We start from the raw sequence: 21,444 nt of genomic DNA on the forward strand, positions 1-21,444 counted from the left end.
AGCGAGTGTAGACTGTACTAACGACCAGAGCCTTATATAAGTAGTGCACTTTCAAAGATATAAATAATACTGTCCTTATATTAAACTGTACACTAATTCAGTTACTACAATTTTTTACTGTACATATAGTTTATATTCACAGCAGAGGACATAGAACAGCGTAACATAAAATAGAACACGCCCTTATCGAATCAAAAATAAAGCGTCATAATTGAAAAGTATTTCTGAGATAATATTGAAAAGTAATATATGAAGATACTAAATTATTATAGCAACCATGGCTAAATTGCACTCGATAAAACATTATAGTGCTACCGATACCGTATTAATTAAAAACCTGTTTTTGTCATACAAATTTAAAGTTGTTGGTAAGTTTAGCTCATACATAAATCTATATATATAAAAATGAAACTGTTCGTGTGTAACAAGCATCACTCACAAACGGCTGGACGGATTCGCCTAATTTTTTTTTAATTTGTTCGTCTTGATCTGTAGAAGGTTATAGGATACTTTTTATCCCTTTCCCGATTCAGGATTCCGCCCCACTGGTTACAGAAATACCCGTAAGAAATGCATTGCAGCAAACATATGTTATTAAGTGAAAGAGTCTTTTCAAATTTTTAATCAGCTGTTCTTTGTAAACATATATAATGCGACAAAAAAATATATTTATATATAATTTAATTACTACACTTATAGTTTTAAAGCATAGAGTAAGCTTAAGAGAAACGACAAATTTTGTTTAAACTGTTTCTGCAATCACTGTTAAACATAGACTTTACTATCCAGATAATACAATTCAAATTTGACGTAAAAAATTCACCTTTAACTGCAATATTTATTTAACATAAACCATGCTCATGCTTGATCAGAAGAGCAATGCAGATATCATAATTACTATCTTACGTTGGCTACAAATATAAAGAATGTTATAAAATCAACCTTAGTTGTTTTTTTTTGACAGAAGTATCAGGAATGTGGTACATACCTTCATAATGCGCCCAAGAAGCTCACGAAGGAACGACTATCAATTATCTCAGCAATGTTTAGAATGTGATAGAAAATGAATAAGTGAATATAGTGTACTGTTTTCAACGGGAAATTGCGTGCGAAGCCGCGGGAAACTTATTGAAATGCGCAGCGAAGCGCGCCGGGTCCGCTAGTTATTTATAAAAATAAAATGCAGCATATACTCTGGAATTAGCGGGCTACTAAACCAGGCGATCCAACTATTGGAAAGCAATTTTTAAAACGTAAAATTCTAAAACTTCTAAAGAAGCTAAATTTTTTTTTAATAAAAAAGCAAATTAGCAAAAAGTAATTTTTATTACAAGAAATGAGTACGTATTTACGTGCGTGAGTAATTTAAATAAATAAATAAAAAAAAAATAAACAAGATAATTTAGATGGTCATGAAAGTAGCCTGCCTTTCAAAACAGTTGTCTACCCCCTAAGCCCTGTAATATTTGCTACCCTTTCTTCTAATACAATTTTTGAAAGTTATATGGAAATGTTTCTACTAAAAGGTGACAAAACAAATAAATAGTAAATCATATAAAAACTTTCATTTTTATTGCATTTGAAACATTTTAAAAGAAAATATTTTAACATAAAAAAAAAAAATAGAAATATCGTTAGTGTGCGTTTTTATGTTAATGATACGTTATTATGTTAATTTGGCGGTCCCTTTACGCCTGTACGGTTTAATCGGCCTATTATTAAATCCGCTAGTGCCTGCCTGCTGTTTTACTGTGCCAATTAGATTTAAAAAATAAACATGTAGGATTACACGGCTACAGGATGGTAGAGACATAAATTTCAAAATAGGTTAGCGGCTTAATGTCGGGGATTCCTGAGGTTTCGCGATATAATCTGGCAAGGACCGGTCGGGTGTCTCAAAGACCACCGCTACAGCCGCCGTGCCAGCATCTGTCGTGATGTATGGAAGGACCTGTACACTGACCAGCTCAGTGCCCGGCAACCGGCGAGGACTTTTCACGTAGACCAGAACCTCTCAATCGCTCTGAAGTTCAATGTAAAGGAGCCGCAATCTCTTATCAATGAATTACTTATGTAGGAAAAGAACCTTCTATTGGTGGCAAAGGACTCTTCCAATATTTTAAGACTTAATAACTGTATTACGCAATAGTTGTTTTGTAATTTTTTGTTGCACATGAGGAGTCTTAAATGAAGAACATCTTCAACAGATCTGCAAAAAACTCTGTATCTCTCTTCATCTGGCTCTTGCTTAATAAATCATTTGTACAAGATCCTGTAGATCTATTTCAAATCATGTTGGACATCGTAGTAATAAAATCCGCTTCATTAATTTGAAGCGACAAAATTCTCAAGGTAAAAATAATGTTTTCCTTACTTTTTAAATAGAATAACAACTGCCTCATTTTTCAGCTGCAAAGCTAATACGCAAAATCGTTCTGTCACTTGGAATGAAAGCACTTCGCAAAGAAACGCTTTTTAATTTCAAGCCCAATATTATCAGTGTAATTGAGTTGTAAAAAAGTAAAGAAAAACAAATATAATGATTTTTTTTAATTGTTTTATTTTTTATGAATTTCTAATGAACAACAGCTTTTTGCCTTTCACTCTAAATTTTACTTCCTCAAGTTGAATGCTGCCTCAAAACTCGCCACAGAAAGGGTGTTTTAGACCTTCATAAGACTAATATAAAAATCTTCATATTAAAACCCTCTGGAATACTTATAAATCCTTTTGAGTTTTTTACTCTTTTCAATCAAACCTTTGGAAACTTAAAGTTTAAAAACAGCCACTTGTATACTTATTCTAGTATAAAAGTTTTGTTTTCTAGAATAATCTCCTAAATAGTTCTACAAAGGATCAAAGAAACCATGTGTAAAGGTAATTTACCTTTTTGTTTGGAGATTTTTGTATCGCCGAAATTTATTAATGAGCAGAATCGTGATGCAGTATTAAGTAATTAGCTAAGCGAGAATAGTTCATCTAAAAGCGCATATTTACCTCATATATTAAACCATCCAAAGTAGGGGTTATTCAGTCTATTCATATCATTACAGTAATTGCCTTCAGGCAATTGGCAAGAACCAGTATCTCTGGAGGCGTCAGCAACGGCAAGCAACAATTAGACGAGTAGACTAATGCAACACGAGGGATCATTAGAGAAAGAAGCGAACAAAACAAAGTGCAAACACACAACAAAGCACTAATAATCGTGCATCAGCTACATTAGTCGTGAAGAAAAAGAAAAGCGAGTTTATAAAAGCTGCAACATCGCTCCAGCCACTCACTACATTTGGCGTGGATTACTTCCTACACACCCGTCCAGCAAGTCAGCTGGGTTGGGCCACGAATTTAAAACTCGAATTGTATGAACTTTTCAAAATTTTTCCAAGATCAACTCCCTAAATACAAAACATTTTCAAAACATTCATTAAGGACATCAATTACTTTCCATCTTAAATCGAGATCTTCTTAGCCCTCAATGACCTATTGGAAGGATTTTAAATCGTAAACATTATTAAAGCTGTTAAATATTTATCTATTTTAATTTAGCAACATTTAAGTTATGTAGGTACTATTCTGTATATCTTATGGAGTTTAGCTCTACAATATATTGTTGTGTTAGAAATTATATTCATTACAAGAAATATTTTCTAAATAGCTTTATTGACAATTGCTAAAGTTCGTAGTGATATTCAATACTTCATTGTGGTACACTATAACATTTATTCATTATTTTCAAGTTCCAATATACTATCTCATAGTACTGATAACGATTAAAAATTTAAATAGTAAATTTTTAAACCCAAAAAAACTTACTATATTACTTGTGAGCTATATTATCCAAGGGTGTATCAGATACCATATGCAGCTGCAATATTAAGCAGACCCGGAAGCCTAATATTGTTATAAATAATTAGAGTCGATCTCAGTATGATAATGCCAGTTATCACCATGACAATTTGCTAAATTTCGTGATCACCTAAACTGTGTTTTGCAAAGTTGCAACATTCTCAGTGTTATTAGTTCGCGAAAAAGAAACATCGCGTAAGCGTTTTAAATAATTATTTTTTCTCTTTTAAATACACTAATTATCTTGAAACATACAAATAACTCTTTTTACATATTTCTTAAAACTCGTATTGCAGTATTAGTAAGAAGTGCCCGATAAAGATATGTAAAATATTGAACCACTTGTGTACTTTGCCCATCGAGGCGCAAATCGCTAGAAGCCCATTTACAAGTCAGCAAGACTTATCTGGTTCGAGATATCTGGTCGGCAATATATCACAACATCTGGCCTCGGCCTTCTGGTCCTCTGCTTGGAACCGGTCCATGTTCACTGTCAGATACCGTCTGTTCCACTCATAAAATGCAAGATTCCATGGGAAATACAAAATCTATTCTTAAAAGTAACTATACAGGTATATTCACTTAATATTTTAAATTATCGCCCTTTTGAACTTTTTTCACTCCTCTTCATTTTTTTAGTAATGGTATCATTTTTATCTCCAGTTTTTTATTTGACAAGATTAGTTTCACCCACAACATTCTCAACATTTCCGTAAAGAAATTTTGAGGCTAGTTATTTTGGATATTAAGATTCTACGTTATGACCTTTTTTATAGCCTAGGACTGTTTATTTATTTATTTTATAGGACGGTTTAAAGACTACTTCCGAGACAGAAGTCAGGTGGTCACAATTCAGGGGGAGCTGAGTTCGAGGAAGACCATACAGTACGGTGTAATTCAAGGAAGTACTTTAGGTCCTATATTATTCTTGATATATATGAACAATTTAGGTAAAATAAATATGGCAAATGGTAAAATATTTTTATACGCGGATGACACAGCTCTGTGTTTCGAGGGGTCCAGCTGGCTAGAGGTGTATGGGGTGGCTGAGCGTGGTCTAAACACTGTAAAGCGCTGGTTTGACCAAAATGGACTCACTATCAACGTCAAAAAAACAAAGTGCATGGCAGTGGCACTTCGGACGGGTCATGATCCGGACAATTTACACCTGAGGCTTCACACTTGTGGCGGAGTGGCTGGCTGTATGTCATGTGAATGTGTAGACCGTGTATCTGAGTACAAGTATTTAGGAGTATTTTTTGATAATCGGTTGAAATGGACAGCTCATATCCAATATATAAGAAGTAAGTTGAGGAAACACATTTTTATTTTTAAAAAACTTTGTAATATATTAACATTTGATTTACTAAAAATGGTTTATTACGCATTCGTACAGTCTATTCTGCAGTACGGAATTATTGCTTGGGGTGGGACATTTAAGAGCTCGCTGTTACCATTAGAAATTGTCCAAAAAGCAATTATTAAAGCTGCCTTGAAAAAAAATCGTCTTTATCCTTCAGATTTGTTATTTGATGAATTTAAGGTTTTTAACGTTAGACATTTATATGTTAGAAATATTATAATGTACATGTTCAAAAACCACAGTAATATTTTTAATCAAGTAAGCCATAGCTACTCGACCAGATTGGCAGTGTCCTCTGGGATTATTGCCCCAAAATTAGAGAAGTCCATCAATTGCACAAATTCACACTACATTGCAAATATAATTTTTCCTAAATTACCAGATTGTCTTAAGTTACCAAGTGTTTACAAATCCGTCACTTATAAAAAGAAAGTAACCTCATGGCTACTAAACATAGATAAAGTTGAGTTAGAATATTTTATAACTTCTTTGTATGCACATTAGCATAATTGTTGAACCTATGTTCGTTCATCGCTAGCATTGACAGTGGGTTGGTGTCATGATGTTGTAACTGTGTAGGATTGAGTGTTGATAGAGTGTCTTTTGATCGTGGTAAATATAGGGACAGGAAGGGGGAGATAAAAGTAAAGGGGAGCAGGGGGGGATAGAGAGGGGGGAGGGAGAGAGAGAGAGAGAGAGAGAGAGTGAGTGAGTGAGAGAGAGAGAGAGAGAGAGAGAGAGAGAGAGAGAGAGAGAGAGAGAGAGAGAGAGAGAGAGAGATTATGATGGTTATGTGTGGCGTGAGTGTATAAGTGTGTGAGAGGTTCCAAGCCTCCTAATTAACCGATATCTCGTATTTTGGATAAATTCAGTTTATATTCTTGTTATCATTTATGAATCATCCATTATCATATTATCATTTCTGCGGTTGTTATCTGGTTGTAATCTTATTGTCAAACACTTGCTTTGTTGTAGCTATGAAATATTTGTTTTTTCTTATATTACGAGCATACGAAGATTTACATTACTTTTTATGTTGATGAGTACATATTCATGCTGCTGATCGCGTCTCGATCTCCACACACAGGCTATGCCCATGTGGAGATCATTTCCTGTTTTTGCATGTATGTTGAGATCTTTGTAAATATGAGAGAGGAAATAAATAAATATTCATTCATTCATTCATTCAATTTCTGTTCAACAGAGAATGGTTTTCTCTTGACTATGCATCCAAAGGTTCACCGGAAGTATGGAAGTTGACATCGGTTAGTATTTCTGAGTGAACACTCTCTTGAATCTTCTTAAAAAGAATGATAATTAAATTTGGGATTTCAGCTGCAATGAATCACCCCAGTACTTCTTAAGTTTCAATTCGAGGCACAAGCACAAATTTTCCTGGTTCCTGGTTTTTAGTTAATTTTCCTTTCATAAAAACGCTCAAAGCTGCGCATCGTAGTTACAAGTTTTCTCCACTTTTGCTCAAATTTTAGTATCTGTCATATTCAGTTCACTTGAGAGATGAAGACTCCACGACTACCACCGCGTCTCCAGGAGTCTGCGGTGGGCGTCGACGTCTCTTCCCGCCGGAATGTCAACCTGTGGTCGGCCTTCGGAAACTTTTTGCGTCCTCAATGGTAATGTTAAGGTCGCCACCTGCATAATCGTGGTCTCGTCCGCTGTTTTTGTTGATGAAATCCAACCTGACCACCAACACCTCTTCTCTTGTTGAGGGATTATTTTTGCATCTCTTCGACTACGGTGCTGACAAGGTGTGAAGAATCTGGAAGAGTACATCTCCCATATTGGTTAGTCCTGGAGTATTCAGGAACATCACTACAGTTTGGCAATAATAAGCTGTCGGCATTTATGAAAAGCTCTCCATTAGCACACTTGTATGAACGTTATATTCGATTGGCAACCGGTATCAAGCGATTGAGGACCCTCGATATTGGCACTGATCGATGAAGTGGTTCTCCCAGATTGTTGCCCACCTGTAATACGAGCCAGATTACTGTAGCGTGACTTGGCAGAAACATGATGGAACCTTGGCTGGGTCGTTACACGCTTGTACCCAAGCAAACATCTTATTATTTGTACTGCATCACAGTAGATGACCTGAGAGTGCATGGCGGTGAGTACTCCACTTCCATTTCCATTTTTTTTTTCTTTTCAAGAAGTTAATTTTTAATAAAAATTGCCATAAAAAGTCAGGAAATATTATCCTACCTATACAAATAATACATAACTGAGCAAAATGTTATTCTTGTACATACTGCAGTTTTTGAAAGATGTTGGTTTATTTATTTATTATTTTTTTTTTTTTGTCACTTGAGTACGAGTTAGGATTACAAATAATCTTAGTATTATGGGCTGATTCTTTCAACAAACAATTTAGTTCATTATAAATATTATAGAAAAAACTTTGTACTGGTGTGTAAAAAATATAAATTATGAAACAAAAAAATTCAATCAATCTTATACATTTTCTCGCTTATTTTGTGGCCTTTGACTGCTCTGTTGCTTTGGAACACATGAACAATTTACTTCTTTACTTTTTTATTTAATTGTTAGTAGCTTAAAGCTACATCTTAAGACCTTGAAAATAACGCATGGTAGTATAAGGTAGTCTACATGTAGATAATATTTCAATTTTGTTTTAAAGACCAATTCGACATCCCGTGGGATGTAAACCTCCTACGTCGCATTAGTCTAGTCGCGTGTTCAACATTTCCAATAAGAGCAAAACGAGGCATCCCGTCGGATCGGATGTCGATATGTATCGATTATCGCAAGTCGAGTAATCGCTCGCCCAGCTAAGAACATAATGGAGCCAAAGATAGATCCTTGCGAACGCACTAAAACAACTGCAACTCACTGCCCGCGGAAAGTCCGTTATAAAAACTTGTCCGACGACTGATCAGCACCGACCTACCTTAACAATGCAACTACAGAGCCCGTGCTACTTTTTTATTCCAAGAAAAACACAGTAAGCAGTATGTACTAATTAAAACTCTTGTATGAGAGTGAAACTTTTTTTTCATAGGTTGATGAAAACGGACTTCAGCTTAGCAAATTTTGAACTATTCCAATTATAAAAATGAAATCTTTTAAAATTGTTCAACTTTAAACGTTGGCACTTTTTGAAAAACATAATCCTATTAGAAAATAAACACAATCTAAAAAAAACATCAACTTAAGGTGTAAAATGATCAGAAGCAATTGTTTCACATATATTTGAAAATATTTTCTGAAGAAAATATAATTGATTGCAATAATACTGGTTTTTAAATATTTGTAAATCTTTGCTGGGATGAAAGCTTTCCATTTGAGATTGTTTCAAAGTTCGTTTTATATTTTGCCCATATTTTCATCTCTACTTCTTCTTTAAATTTTCAGAAAGACTTTTAATTGTTTAATGATTAGATTCGAACTTTGATCCTTTGGTTTTGAATATTTTGAAATAAAAATGAAGACAAAAACTAGATAATACATTTAATACGTTTGGTTCTTTTGCGGAAAATAGGAATAACATTTAAATAATAAACCTTTGATTTGGTCCTTTAGGTGCTTAACATTTCTATACAATTAATCAGAATATAACTGGTCATATATGAGGGATAGTTACGCATTTTCATAGTAGAAACTCGGTTGGGTTTCTAACGTTTTAATAATTAAAAAAATCAAATGCACTTTATAAATATAGATCATAAAAAATATACGTTTTTTACAATTAAAAGAATAATTGCAGTGAAATTATTACATCCAAACCATTTCAAATCGAAGGTACATTTAAAGTAGGTTCATATGTGGTATATGAATGGTGCAGATAGAAATATTGATAGTATAGTTTGTCCAATCATTCTACCACTGTATATTTGTACTTTAATACAAATGTTCATAATGAGAAAAGTTATTTTCTTTTTTGAACTCCTTAAAGTTAGAACTTTTTTTAGAATTTCTCAGATCACAGGAAAGTGCTCACCAATACCTCCATTCACTATCATCTATTGAATTAAGTATCGAATACTTCAAACTGAAAACCATATTCTGCTGTTATTTGAGTAATTAAATAACACACATAATTAATTCAAAACATTACTCAGTCTTTCAGGACTCCTCAGAATGTATGTAGTCTCTTCAGTTCTGTCAACTGTCATTAATTTGTCTTTGATTAATAACTTTTAGAAGCAATGATAGTTACTACTAATTAATTAATTATTTGGTGGACTTACCGTTAAGGACACCATCCTGGGTGGGACTTCTTTAATTTAAGACGAAACCTAAAACAATATCCCTTACTTAAAATTTATTACAAGATATCAACACTTGCAATGGAATAATCAAGTAAAATGCAGCAAGAAATACTATTGTATTCGTTACCTGGACAATCTGTATGTTTTAATACAGCTAATACATTTTAATACTTAGACCTATACAAGTTTGCTTAACTTAATGTCATATTAAGTAAAACTTTTTTGTACTGATGCAATATTAAATATTCCTTACACAGCTTATAAAATTGAAGCACGGACGGATTAACCCTTTCTGAAAAATGTCCAGCTGGGATTATACATAAAATCCCTTTCAAATGATAAGTTTTCTTTAAGAGGGTGCTTACTAATTCCTTGGACGATTCCTACTGTGATTTGTTCCATCGAGCTAAACAACGCCTACCTCGCATTATTATTCTTTTGCCCTCTTTGTTTTCAGCATCGCCCTTACATGTGCAGAAGCTTTCACCAAGGTTCCGATCAAACTTCTGTGTCCGGTGGAGAGCTGACTTATGACAATATTAAACTCCGTAATGATACTCAGAGTTCCCGAATTTGCTTTTCTTCGACAGACAAATCCGAAAATAGCGTACGCTGGTGAGGAACTGGGTCAGGTAATAATGAAAGACTAATAATATTTATTTAACTCACGTCTTTTAAATATTTCATGTCCCTGACAACTCACTGTCGTAATCTCCAATGAGCTTGACTGACCATCGATCTCACATTTCTTGTTACCATCATTTCTGCCTGTCCTTTTGGTGCGCCCATGGGGCCAGAGGCGGCTTATAACTCTTTTTTCTATGGATGGGGCAGCATAACCTGTCGGGATGAGAGATGATTCTCATTTTGTTTCCAAGCAAGAAAATTTTAAATGCACAATCTTTCCAATTTTGGAACAACAGTTTGGATCAAAACTAATGTTCTATCATGTTCTTGGATGAATGTGCGATTCATTAACTTACGACAATAGACATACTATTCAATATACTTCATACTGTTCCATCCAATCGAAAAGAGGAATTAAGATATAACACCATTAATGAACCTCTTTTACTAGGATACATAGATGCTGTGTCCCTCACATGGATAAAATAGTGGATTTCTTGTTCACGTAGGTAGGCCGACTCATTCTAAAATCCATGATTTTAACAATATGATGATTCCTTGCCTTGCCCACCACACAGAGTGGTATGCGAACGGGGCTTAAGGATCTCCCTTGCTGATAAGCGAGAAATCTTGGAACTTCCTGGATGTTAGTTCTACCAAGTGTTAAAGTTACCATCAGCCACGCAGTGGTTATATGTATTCGTATGCGTTTATTCACGTGCTGCTACTTTGCGTCTATTCACTGAAACTGAGCAGCGCATCGTGGCCTGGCATCTTACGACCCAGCACGTTTAACAGTCCGTGACAGCCCTGATTTTTAACAGTATAAAAATGACAGCTTCTGAGAGTTGGGCAATCTTCCTGGAATTTCTTAAATATCCTGAAAGTCTCTGGTCACATGAATCGGGAACAAGGAATCCACTATTTTATCCATGTGAATGACAAGGAATGTATGAAAGACATCTATATGACCAAGTAAAAGAGGTTCATTGAAGGTGTTATACCAATTCCTTTCAGTTAACTTCTTTGTTGTTTTGTACACACACCATAACTTTAAGAACCATTACTAATACATAAGGCCGGAGGAGTCTGCCTTTTACCTCTCCTCTTCCGATATCCCTGTTATTTTTGTTTCAGATAACGCGCAACGATTGCACAAGTGCTGATATTGTTTTTCTTCCTCGTCTTTCGCCTTCCTTGGTTCGTGTGACATGTGCTATGTAGTGCCCTAGGTTATGACTGATACGCACCATTCTGATACAATCAGCAATATTGTTGTACCAGTCAGGTATTGCTTCGTTTTTAACGTGTAATAATTTTAGTTGCCAAATTTAGTTTGGTGTGTGGCAAGGCCATTGTCACACTTTTAAGTTTTTCTGCATGTTTAGCCTTATTTATCAGGGGATTTTTACACCTCAGAAGGAGGGTAAAACCAGTTCTCTAAACGAAGTCATCTATACTTGTAATCTAAGGATGGTAAACATCCGAATCATATTACACATTAACTTTAATAGATTCGGTTAAACAGACTATAAAACTGATAAAAGTGTAAGTAATCAAATTAAAAACAAAACTTCCTCACCATCATAAAAAGATTTTGAAAGTAAGTAATACTTTCTTTGCTGTAACTAAAATCTTAAATAATATGCAAAAAATTAAACAAATTCATGGAGAACCTCGAAAAATAACAGGCCTGTTTAATTTGAGATACTTTATATTCATTAAAGATTTGAAGCACAAAATCAGTTTTATTACTCGCATTAATAAAAATGTCAAATGCATTATATTTATTACCTGGTTCTACTTTTCTAATATATAATTAATTTACTACTGCAAACATTATCATTCGTTATACATTTCAAAAACGAAGAGCAATAAAAAAGCAGTTATTCCAACAAAAATAGGATATATTACCCTCAAGATATATTACTGTAGTTCGAATAGTTAGGAAACAGATGAATATTCCATTCAAATTATGTTCTTTTAATTTCTTAAACATCAAACAATAAACATTCCTTTTTCCAACAACTAAATATAACATGAAATCTCAGGACGTATATTTGGAAATTTAAACTAAGTTATTATGAGAATAACTGGTATTGAGCCAATTTTCACTTGTATACCTATTTCTGTTCATTGATGGACCTGACTTCGCACTGTAACATACCATTGTACTAAATATCAGTATCTTTTTATTGGGTGAAATCTTTTACCACACCGTAAATTTACACATGGACACTAAATTGTCTCTGCTTAGGAGGAAAATATAACATGGAACCTCAGGACGTATATTCGGAAATGTAAACTAAGTTATTGTGAGAATAACTGGTATTGAGCCAATTTTCACTTGTATACCTATTTCTGTTCATTGATGGACCTGACTTCGCACTGTAACATACCATTGTACTAAATATCAGTATCTTTTTATTGGGTGAAATCTTTTACCACACCGTAAATTTACACATGGACACTAAATTGTCTCTGCTTAGGAGGAAAATATAACATGGAACCTCAGGACGTATATTCGGAAATGTAAACTAAGTTATTGTGAGAATAACTGGTATTGAGCCAATTTTCACTTGTATACCTATTTCTGTTCATTGATGGACCTGACTTCGCACTGTAACATACCATTGTACTAAATATCAGTATCTTTTTATTGGGTGAAATCTTTTACCACACCGTAAATTTACACATGGACACTAAATTGTCTCTGCTTAGGAGGAAAATATAACATGGATCCTCAGGACGTATATTCGGAAATGTAAACTAAGTTATTGTGAGAATAACTGGTATTGAGCCAATTTTCACTTGTATACCTATTTCTGTTCATTGATGGACCTGACTTCGCACTGTAACATACCATTGTACTAAATATCAGTATCTTTTTATTGGGTGAAATCTTTTACCACACCGTAAATTTACACATAGACACTATATTGTCTCCGTTTAGAAGGAAAATGTGTGTAATTTCGAACAGCTCATGTATAAAATAGATGTATCGTAAATTTTCCTGTGTCTTTCAAGATAGATGGTTGAACTTGCGCCGTAAAACCAATAATTAATCATTCTTGGAGAGGCAGTAAAGTTTGGGTGTTGGCGTAAGATCCTTGTCGTTGACCCGGACCAAGTCAGGTGGGAGGACCGCTTCCCGCCATAACTGATGGCTGTTCTCAGCTGATTTCTCGTAGGTTATTGTCAGCTGATCGTTCACCTGTCGTGTTGTTGGCAGATTGCTCGTTCGGCCATGTTTATGGTGTGACAGGTGCTGTTTGACTTAGTTATGACTATACTAACAAGAGTAATGCACGACTGGAAAAGTTGGCAAAGAACTAAACTGTTTGGCAAACATACCAAATCAGTTCTTTACTTGTGTTCTAAATTAGCCTGGTTGTAAAATTTGAGCAGTTTGAGATATTTTATATTTCGCCTAACCACTAAATATCAGGTCAGTATCGCCTTTAAGAAATTAAATTCAGTACTATGCAGTATTTTGTGCTATGTACAGATAATCTACCTAACACTGAATTTCATTAAAACCAAGTATGGGCTATAAAAATGGCATTCACAAGTCTCTCAAAACTTATTTCACGGTATTTACCTTCACTTTGGCATTTTTAATAGTGTATATAATGATATCACTTTACAACTCTTTTCGCAATTTATGTAATTTTTATCATTATCATTTTCACTATATCTTTATACTTGGTTGTAATACCTCATACTGATAATTCTCAGAATCTAAGTATCTCTCATAACTATTTTACTACATTAAACATAGCCTACTAAAATGATAATAACGTAAGGAACTGTTCTTTAAATATTTATCAATAACGAGCTCGTAATACTTATCTATCATACTGCGATAGTGATGTTATTATAATTGTGTTATTTTGTGTAACATAGAATGTTATATGAAATTCATTGACCTCCTATTAGACCCATGACCTGCCGTTCAAGTCTCCCATAGAGTCAGTAAATGTGAATATCCATAGCCATTCTATTGTTTCTCCGATCCCAACACGTAAGTGAAGACAATTAAAACTATAATGTTCATTATAAAGATATTGTTTGATCGTTTCTTGAGTAAGACTTCTAAAAGAAGATATCTGGCAATAATCGATATTATTGATTAATAATATACTAATTGCTTTTATATAGGCCCTATTTGAAAAAGAATTCTTATAAACTAGAACGCAAAATTTAATTTTTGATCGGTAAACAAAGAATCAAAATGTAAAAAATTGTATTCATTTTGTACTCCATTTTTACAGTTACATAATAGGCCTAGTACATATTCAAGAGGATAAAAATAGTAATCTTGAGTAAACAAACGTAAAAATAAATTAAATATAATTTAAACCAGTTACTTTCAAACCAATAACATAAATTCTCCTCAAATTTTGGGGGATATGCTCTCCAAAAGCTAGATATGTTTAAATAGAATGGTTGGAATTACATTTATTTAAATTGTTAGTTACTTTACACAGCCCTAGAGTATTTTGTGTATTAGCATTTTTATTTGAATCGTAACGAAAAAACACACACAGATTATCTAGCATTTAAGTTTTTTTAACCTACATTATCCTAATGGTCCATGTACAGGACACCTTGGTATCGTGATTAAACCATGTCATTAGCGTCATTATCTTGTCATTAGCCTTATATATTAACAGTCTCAGTATTCAATATATTATAATAACTCAAATTTAATATTATTTTTCCTTTAATTAGTACATTTTTATTTATAATTTTGTTTTGCTATTTTGAATGTGAAAAAACAGAGACTGTAGACCTTTCCTTATAGTAAGCGAGGTTACATTGGTTTTCTAAAAATCGTATACTTACAACAAAATAATAATATACAAGACTCACGCTAAAATCATGATGCTAAATTTATCTTAATTATAAGAATTATAAAATTTTATAATCCAAATTTTAAATTTACCTATTTGATATTAGAGGCTGATGTGACTGACTAGTTGTGAGTTTACATTTAAAATAAAATGTGCAAAGAAATTGTATAGTCTACAGACTTGTATATTTTTTATAACTATGGATTAATAACAAATTTATATTGACTCGCAATGAGCAAAGATACCATTACATATGCACTAATAAATCAATTATAACTTTTACGCCGGCAATTGACGATGTCAAGAAAGTATGCAAGCGCAAAAGGTCATGGCATCGCAGACTCATACTAGGACCACTAAAGTCATCATATCTTAAAGTCACTGCTAGATACAGTTGTAGGGTAAAGAATAGTGAAGGCCGGCCGGCACGTGTTCGCGTGTATAGATGTAGACTCACCTGAGGTGTCCGCGGGAGTCGACAAGAGCCAGGACAGGACTGGGCCCCTGTGGACATGCTGCTGTGGCTGCTCTCCCCCCCTAGCGCCAGCGCCAGCACAGTCGGCGGACCAGGATACACGGCCACCACACCACGTATCTATCTTCTGTTTTTATGTGTCTCGGAAATTCCATAGTGATCAAAGTAACTTAGATTTAAGACCCAATTAATGTTGCAGAATTTATTCGTGGATTTTTTAAATACAAAATTATTATGATTTCAAAATCCTTTACATTTTATAATTTTCGAACAATTATGAGAAATTCTAATGTAGCCATATCTATTTTCTTTTAAAAACAAGAAAAGGTTCACTATTTAAAGTTTGTGGTCGGATTTTTAATTTCCAAAATTACCATAGTAGCCTATTAAAAAAAAAAATACACCCTGTATTATAGTATACATAAGAGTTTCTTAGCAGCGGTGTTCTATTTCCCATTAAATACCTTGCTTCGTTGCCCTAGAGAGATTAATTTTCCAGAGAACTTAAGAGGAGATGCCCTATCAGAATTGAGAGATTTCTATGCGATTCCAAAAATTACACACTGTATTTATTTAATGCAGATCAATAAAATTGATTATTTATAAGGGCTATTCATTGATAAATAAATGTACTAGGAATCCGAGAATTAAAGGACTTCAGTGTAATCCTCAACAATCACAAGAAAAAAAAGACTACAGGGAGAAAGTTTTTCTACACGTAAAAAGAGTGGCACCAATAAAAGTTAAAATAAATATCTGCAGCTAATAGAAAGATATGATGACACTGGTCTAAGACTTAAAGGTGAAGTATAGTGTAAGAGACATAGGACAAAGTAGGAAATAGTAATTTCTTTTCGCACAAGTCAGGAGTATGTTTCCGCACGAGAACAGCGACAAAGCAATTTTTTTGCCGACGATGAAAACACGTCCTAAGAAAACATAAGGTCCTACTGGCACACAAGTCGCAGCACCATCCTACAGTCAGATTGGGACACTATGATTAACTTGATATAGAGCAACATAAGATGAGAATTATGTTTACTGGGCTTAGTGCTGACCACAGTGGGGCGTCTAGAAATGTTTATTATATAACTAGCAGTTATCCACGACTTCATACGCAATTTTGTTTTGAAAAAGAGAGAGAGAGAGAGATAGAGACCTTTCCGGAGTCTCTGATGCCAAAACGAGTAAGGAGTTCATTTTGATCTTCTACGTTGCCACTTTTGATCTCTTCAAATGAACATGACTCCAGATTTCAGGAGATTACAGACCCTGCACTAACAGGAAGGCGAGCTGGAGCTAAACTCAAAATTCACATTGAATCAACCCTTCCCACCACAGCTACGGTATGTATAGCTATGATGGCTGCTCTAAGCAGAAGGAGAAATGAAGCTAAACTCTATATTTGCATAGAACACAATCTTTTAAGGTGGTATAGTTAATTTCTGCTTTGGAAAACTGTTTTATCGTTAAATATATAACCCTTTAAGATAACTTCCCTAAATACTGATAAAGCAGAACTTTGTCACTTCATGTGGGATTATAAACATTTGAAGTATGTACATACTTTTTATAGTACGTACATAAATTACAGCGTTAGAGAGTTCAACCGTCTATATATCAGTCTGATTGAAAACTACCTAAATTTTCCTATTTCCAATAAATATAATTTCACTTTCAGTAAAACAATATTTCTACTTTTTCTGAATTCAAAGAAATTATCTTCATATTGTCTACTCAGGAAAAAATTAATTTTGTGTGCGTGAAACGATATTAGGTAGACGTACGTGTATTCCTATAATCGATATTTTCGAGATAATATCAAAAATTGAAGTCCGGAGGACTTTAATGGCGGGATTTTAAAACATGAGATCAAATTATATCAGTTAAATCCTTGAATTTACGTTTTATAATTTGGCACCACATTACTCTATCAGCATGTGGTATCGCTTGACTTACTAAAGGTCCAGGACGTCGTAAAGCCATAAATGCTCTCTTATGGAAACAGTCGTAAAGAACTCGTAAACTGCTGGATTGATTTATCAGAGCTATTTCGTTGTGTTTATTGGCACCTATTTTATCGCCAATGTCAATGGTTCTTCCAAAGAAGACTTCATTGGTTGTTGGCTGTGCTTTGGCGAAGGTGGAAAAACTTTGTTTTTTCTGTCTTTCCATATCTCGAAAACGAACTGACTTGTAGGATTGAAGTTGTGCATGAGTCTTCATTTCTTAATGAGGAACACTGAGTTGAGTGATGGTATGTGTCACTTGATGAGATTTGAGAACGTTAGCGAATATTTTTTACATTGGTCTTAAGAGTAACTACGATGGTAACGATAAAATACACCCATAAGATATTCAAACATGAGACATGTAAACACATGTAGCCTAACTATGCCAACACATATAATATCATTTTATAGTGACCTTGTGTGTAAATTTTTATTTAAACACTTATATTAAATCCAATTTAATAAAAAAAATTGATTGTATCATGTAGCAAGATATTTCGAGAAAGGTTTCATATGTATGCTTTAAGTTTTGTATAAATCTTAATTTCTACAAGAATGAGCTCCATGGTGTGTTACTTTTTATGCCAACTTCATTTTTGTATGATTGCCTGTCTGTCTATCTCGAGAATTAAATGAGCTATAGATATGGCATTTTGCATGCAACCTCAGCGAAGTCTGTTATGACTCGTGGTGATGCGCACTCCACTCTTAGTAGTAGAATTACTCAAAATACAGTAATACGAGTGTGTTTGTCTCAACACGAAATCCTTGTAAAAGCCCAATTATACTTTTTCTTGATTTAGAGCAAACTGTTCACACTTTCAATCGTTTGTTTCCCGACAGTCTTTTAGCGGTCCAAGCAATTATTCTCTCTAATAATATTCTATGGAAATTATTATTATTAGTACTGATCTACTACATAGGCTAGATGATATATAGGATTATACGTTTTTATGATAAATCTGGTTTGTGCCAAAAACACGTTTAGACACAAGACTTTTACAAAAAATAAACCTGATTACAGTAATTGTACTTGAACCTGGATTAGTTCTAACAATACAAGTAAATAACTTGGTGGATTTACTGTAAAGATCTAGAAATGATTTAGGCAATCACTGAGATCAACGCAAGCATATTAATATTGTAACCTGTAATCTTGTAATCTTGTAATCTTGTAACCATATGCATCATTCAAGAAACCTATTCCATAAATCAATGTATTTAAATAAATCATCATACGTCTGCTTTGCTTGTTCATCTCCTTTTGGATAAGCTATTTCATTACGGGACCCCTTATTCCTAATGGGACCTACTGCCGAAAATACCACCAGTAGAACCCCGACTTATAACTTTTGCTTCTGCAGAGGATCTCCACACGGTATCGCGAATGTAACAACAAGAAGGAAAGTAAGAGTAGGTGATCGGTATCGAGTGACTTTCATCGCGTGGGCAGCGACCTATGTCTGTTGTATTGTCTCACTGAGGAAGTGTGGGCTTTAAAGTTGGGTGTGTGCCAACCATTGAGAGAATTAACGGTTAAACAGCACGGTCGGAGCGACCGGGCGTGTCGGCGCGGGCTCGACTTCGCTCACCACCGCCGCCATCTAGATGTCATCGCCCGGTACAGCGCTAAACCGACTACATCAAGGTTCCGCACATTTCATACTCAAGAGTTGTTTTATAATTACTAGTCCGCATGCTTCATCAGTCCATTTTGGAAATGAATCTTTTCTATTAGCCTATACGACCCCATTTCACGAACAATTTACTATACAAGCACACTGACATATCAGTGCCATAATGTGACTATGGTTTGTGTTCGGCTTTTAAAGTGCACTGGCTTGCAAGTGTCTACATTAACAATAATAACTCAGGAGATCTCACTTCTGGCTGGTTTGTACCTTCTACCACCTAGTTGCACTTCCGCTAGCTACAGCAAAAATCGGAGCTGTTCTGGAACGACACATCATTAACCAAAATGTCGAGATAATGAGAAAATGTTTTGATCTTCAGGTTTAATTGCTGCGGAAAATCGCTGTCATAGAGTGTGGTGTTCCTCGGTGTTGCAAGCCTGGATATATTAAGGAAGTACTATCCATGGCCCGTTTTTACTGGAAGATGCTGGTACACCATTAGTCCCCCCTTGTTCCAGAGTGGCGTGTCTGAGATATAGTTCCCGCTATGCCCCCCACGCCGCGCTGTAATCCCGATATGGTCAGTAACAGAAGCGATCTGTGTGTCATTGACACTGCGATGGTAGGTGGGCTGCCTGAACCGATTGGTTTGCACGCTATGAGAATGACCAAATACCGAAATAACCGGTCATTAGGGCTGGCTCAGTATCAGAAGTACTATTTAGAGGCCGCCAACCTCTTGTCGTTCTCAATGTTCTCTTGGCGCGGGATCTGGAGTAGTGAAGTTATGTAAGTTTCATTGAAGGCGGAACCATGAACTTGGATATTAACTTTATCTGATAATGAAATCGCGACTGGGGTTCTAGATGCATCCATATAAAATATATCAGATAGAATAGAAATAAGAGAGATAAAGTAAAAAAAAAAAAAAAACACTGCAGTACTTTAAATTATTATTTAAAAATACAATATGAATTATTATATTTACATTTACAATAACTTTTTTATAATATTTATTATTTAATATAAATAAGACATCACATTAGACATCATTAACTTTTATCGACGGTCAAGTTATTGTTTGTAATGTTTGTAGGTTCTTAAAATTGAAGGCCTTTTTAGTTATTCAGTGAAGTCTGTACATTTTTTTGAAAACTTTATACATTCCTAATATCGTTCAAATCTGTCAATACATTGGCTAATACGTTTCTTAACAAAATTTTTGTATACTTCAACCTCATCCCTAAATATTTTAATTTCTTGGTTACAGAAAGCATTGAGGTTCCTCACTACTGGCTCTGCACGACACCTACTAAAATGAACTTATTAAAAAGATGAAAATGTCCACTTTTCTTTAAACTAAGGTAACAATTTTCTTCAAGAATTCAAGTTTCCAGTTTGTCGAGCAGAGTTTCGTATTTTGACAAAATTAAAATTACCAAGAATTTTTCAAGCCCTCGAAATCCTTAAATTTCCAGATATCAGAACTTCCAGAAAAAAATTTAAGTGCTTGCAGAACCAAGACAATTTAGGATATTTTGGAAAATACAAAATCTGAAAGATCAAAGAATAACATATCAATTCAGGGGGGAGATTACAGTTACTACTTTATACAATAACCTTGGAACACTACACATATGTACTAAGCGTATACATGGTGTTCAAAATGTTTAAGCAATTTTGAATCGCTTACCATATTAATACTTTCTGTTTTTTATTTATTTATTTGTTGAAGATATGAGTTTGCAATTTTAATTGTAAATACAACTAATGTAGAAAAAATTTCCCATTGAACAATTGAATGACATAGCGATCAATTAAACAAGATCCACAGGCAAAAAGGTGTAAGCATTCTATAAATTGTTGAATCAAAATTGATTACCTTTTCAAACTTGAAAATGAATAGGTAATTAAAAGAGCAAGATTGTAATTGAAAACCTTTATATATACATGTTTATATATGTTTATAACATATTAACAAAAATATAAACTATTGTAACTTGAATACTTAGGACAATAACATCATTTCTAAATAACACGCCACACTACACAAAAATAAGTTAATTATTTGCCATTATTATTAAAATTATAAAGTATATTTTAATGCAACATCACTTACGATATTGGAAGTACTAGAAGCAACATAAACAAGAAAACAGTAAAAAAATTAATTGAACAAAATAGTTACAAGTACCGGTACTAAACCTTAAGAAGTCACTCTAACAAAACTAAGACATCTTAAACGCATTTAAAAACAAAAACAAATAAATAATAGTGTTATTACTACAATTACGATCAATCTAATTACCAAGCACAATGAACAACTCTTAGTAATTGAGGGAATTGGTCATGCAGTTAAACTGCTGCAAAACAGT

General features: G+C 34.1%; 1 protein-coding gene across 1 annotated transcript in view; it reads right to left on the reverse strand.

Annotated features, from left to right (window-relative positions):
- The window catches only part of LOC124357081, a 38,102-nt gene extending 22,640 nt beyond the window's left edge, over positions 1-15,462 (reverse strand). Inside the window, exons 1-2 of the mRNA XM_046808501.1 lie at positions 15,406-15,462; positions 9,445-9,492 (exon numbers count right to left, since the gene is read on the reverse strand). Of these exons, the coding sequence (XP_046664457.1) occupies positions 9,445-9,459 (15 nt within the window). The 5' untranslated portion in view covers positions 9,460-9,492; positions 15,406-15,462. The remainder of the gene's footprint in view (positions 1-9,444; positions 9,493-15,405) is intronic.
- Between the last annotated feature and the right edge of the window lie 5,982 nt (positions 15,463-21,444).

Source organism: Homalodisca vitripennis, chromosome 3, assembly GCF_021130785.1.
Source record: "Homalodisca vitripennis isolate AUS2020 chromosome 3, UT_GWSS_2.1, whole genome shotgun sequence".
Taxonomy (NCBI): Eukaryota; Metazoa; Arthropoda; class Insecta; order Hemiptera; family Cicadellidae; genus Homalodisca; species Homalodisca vitripennis.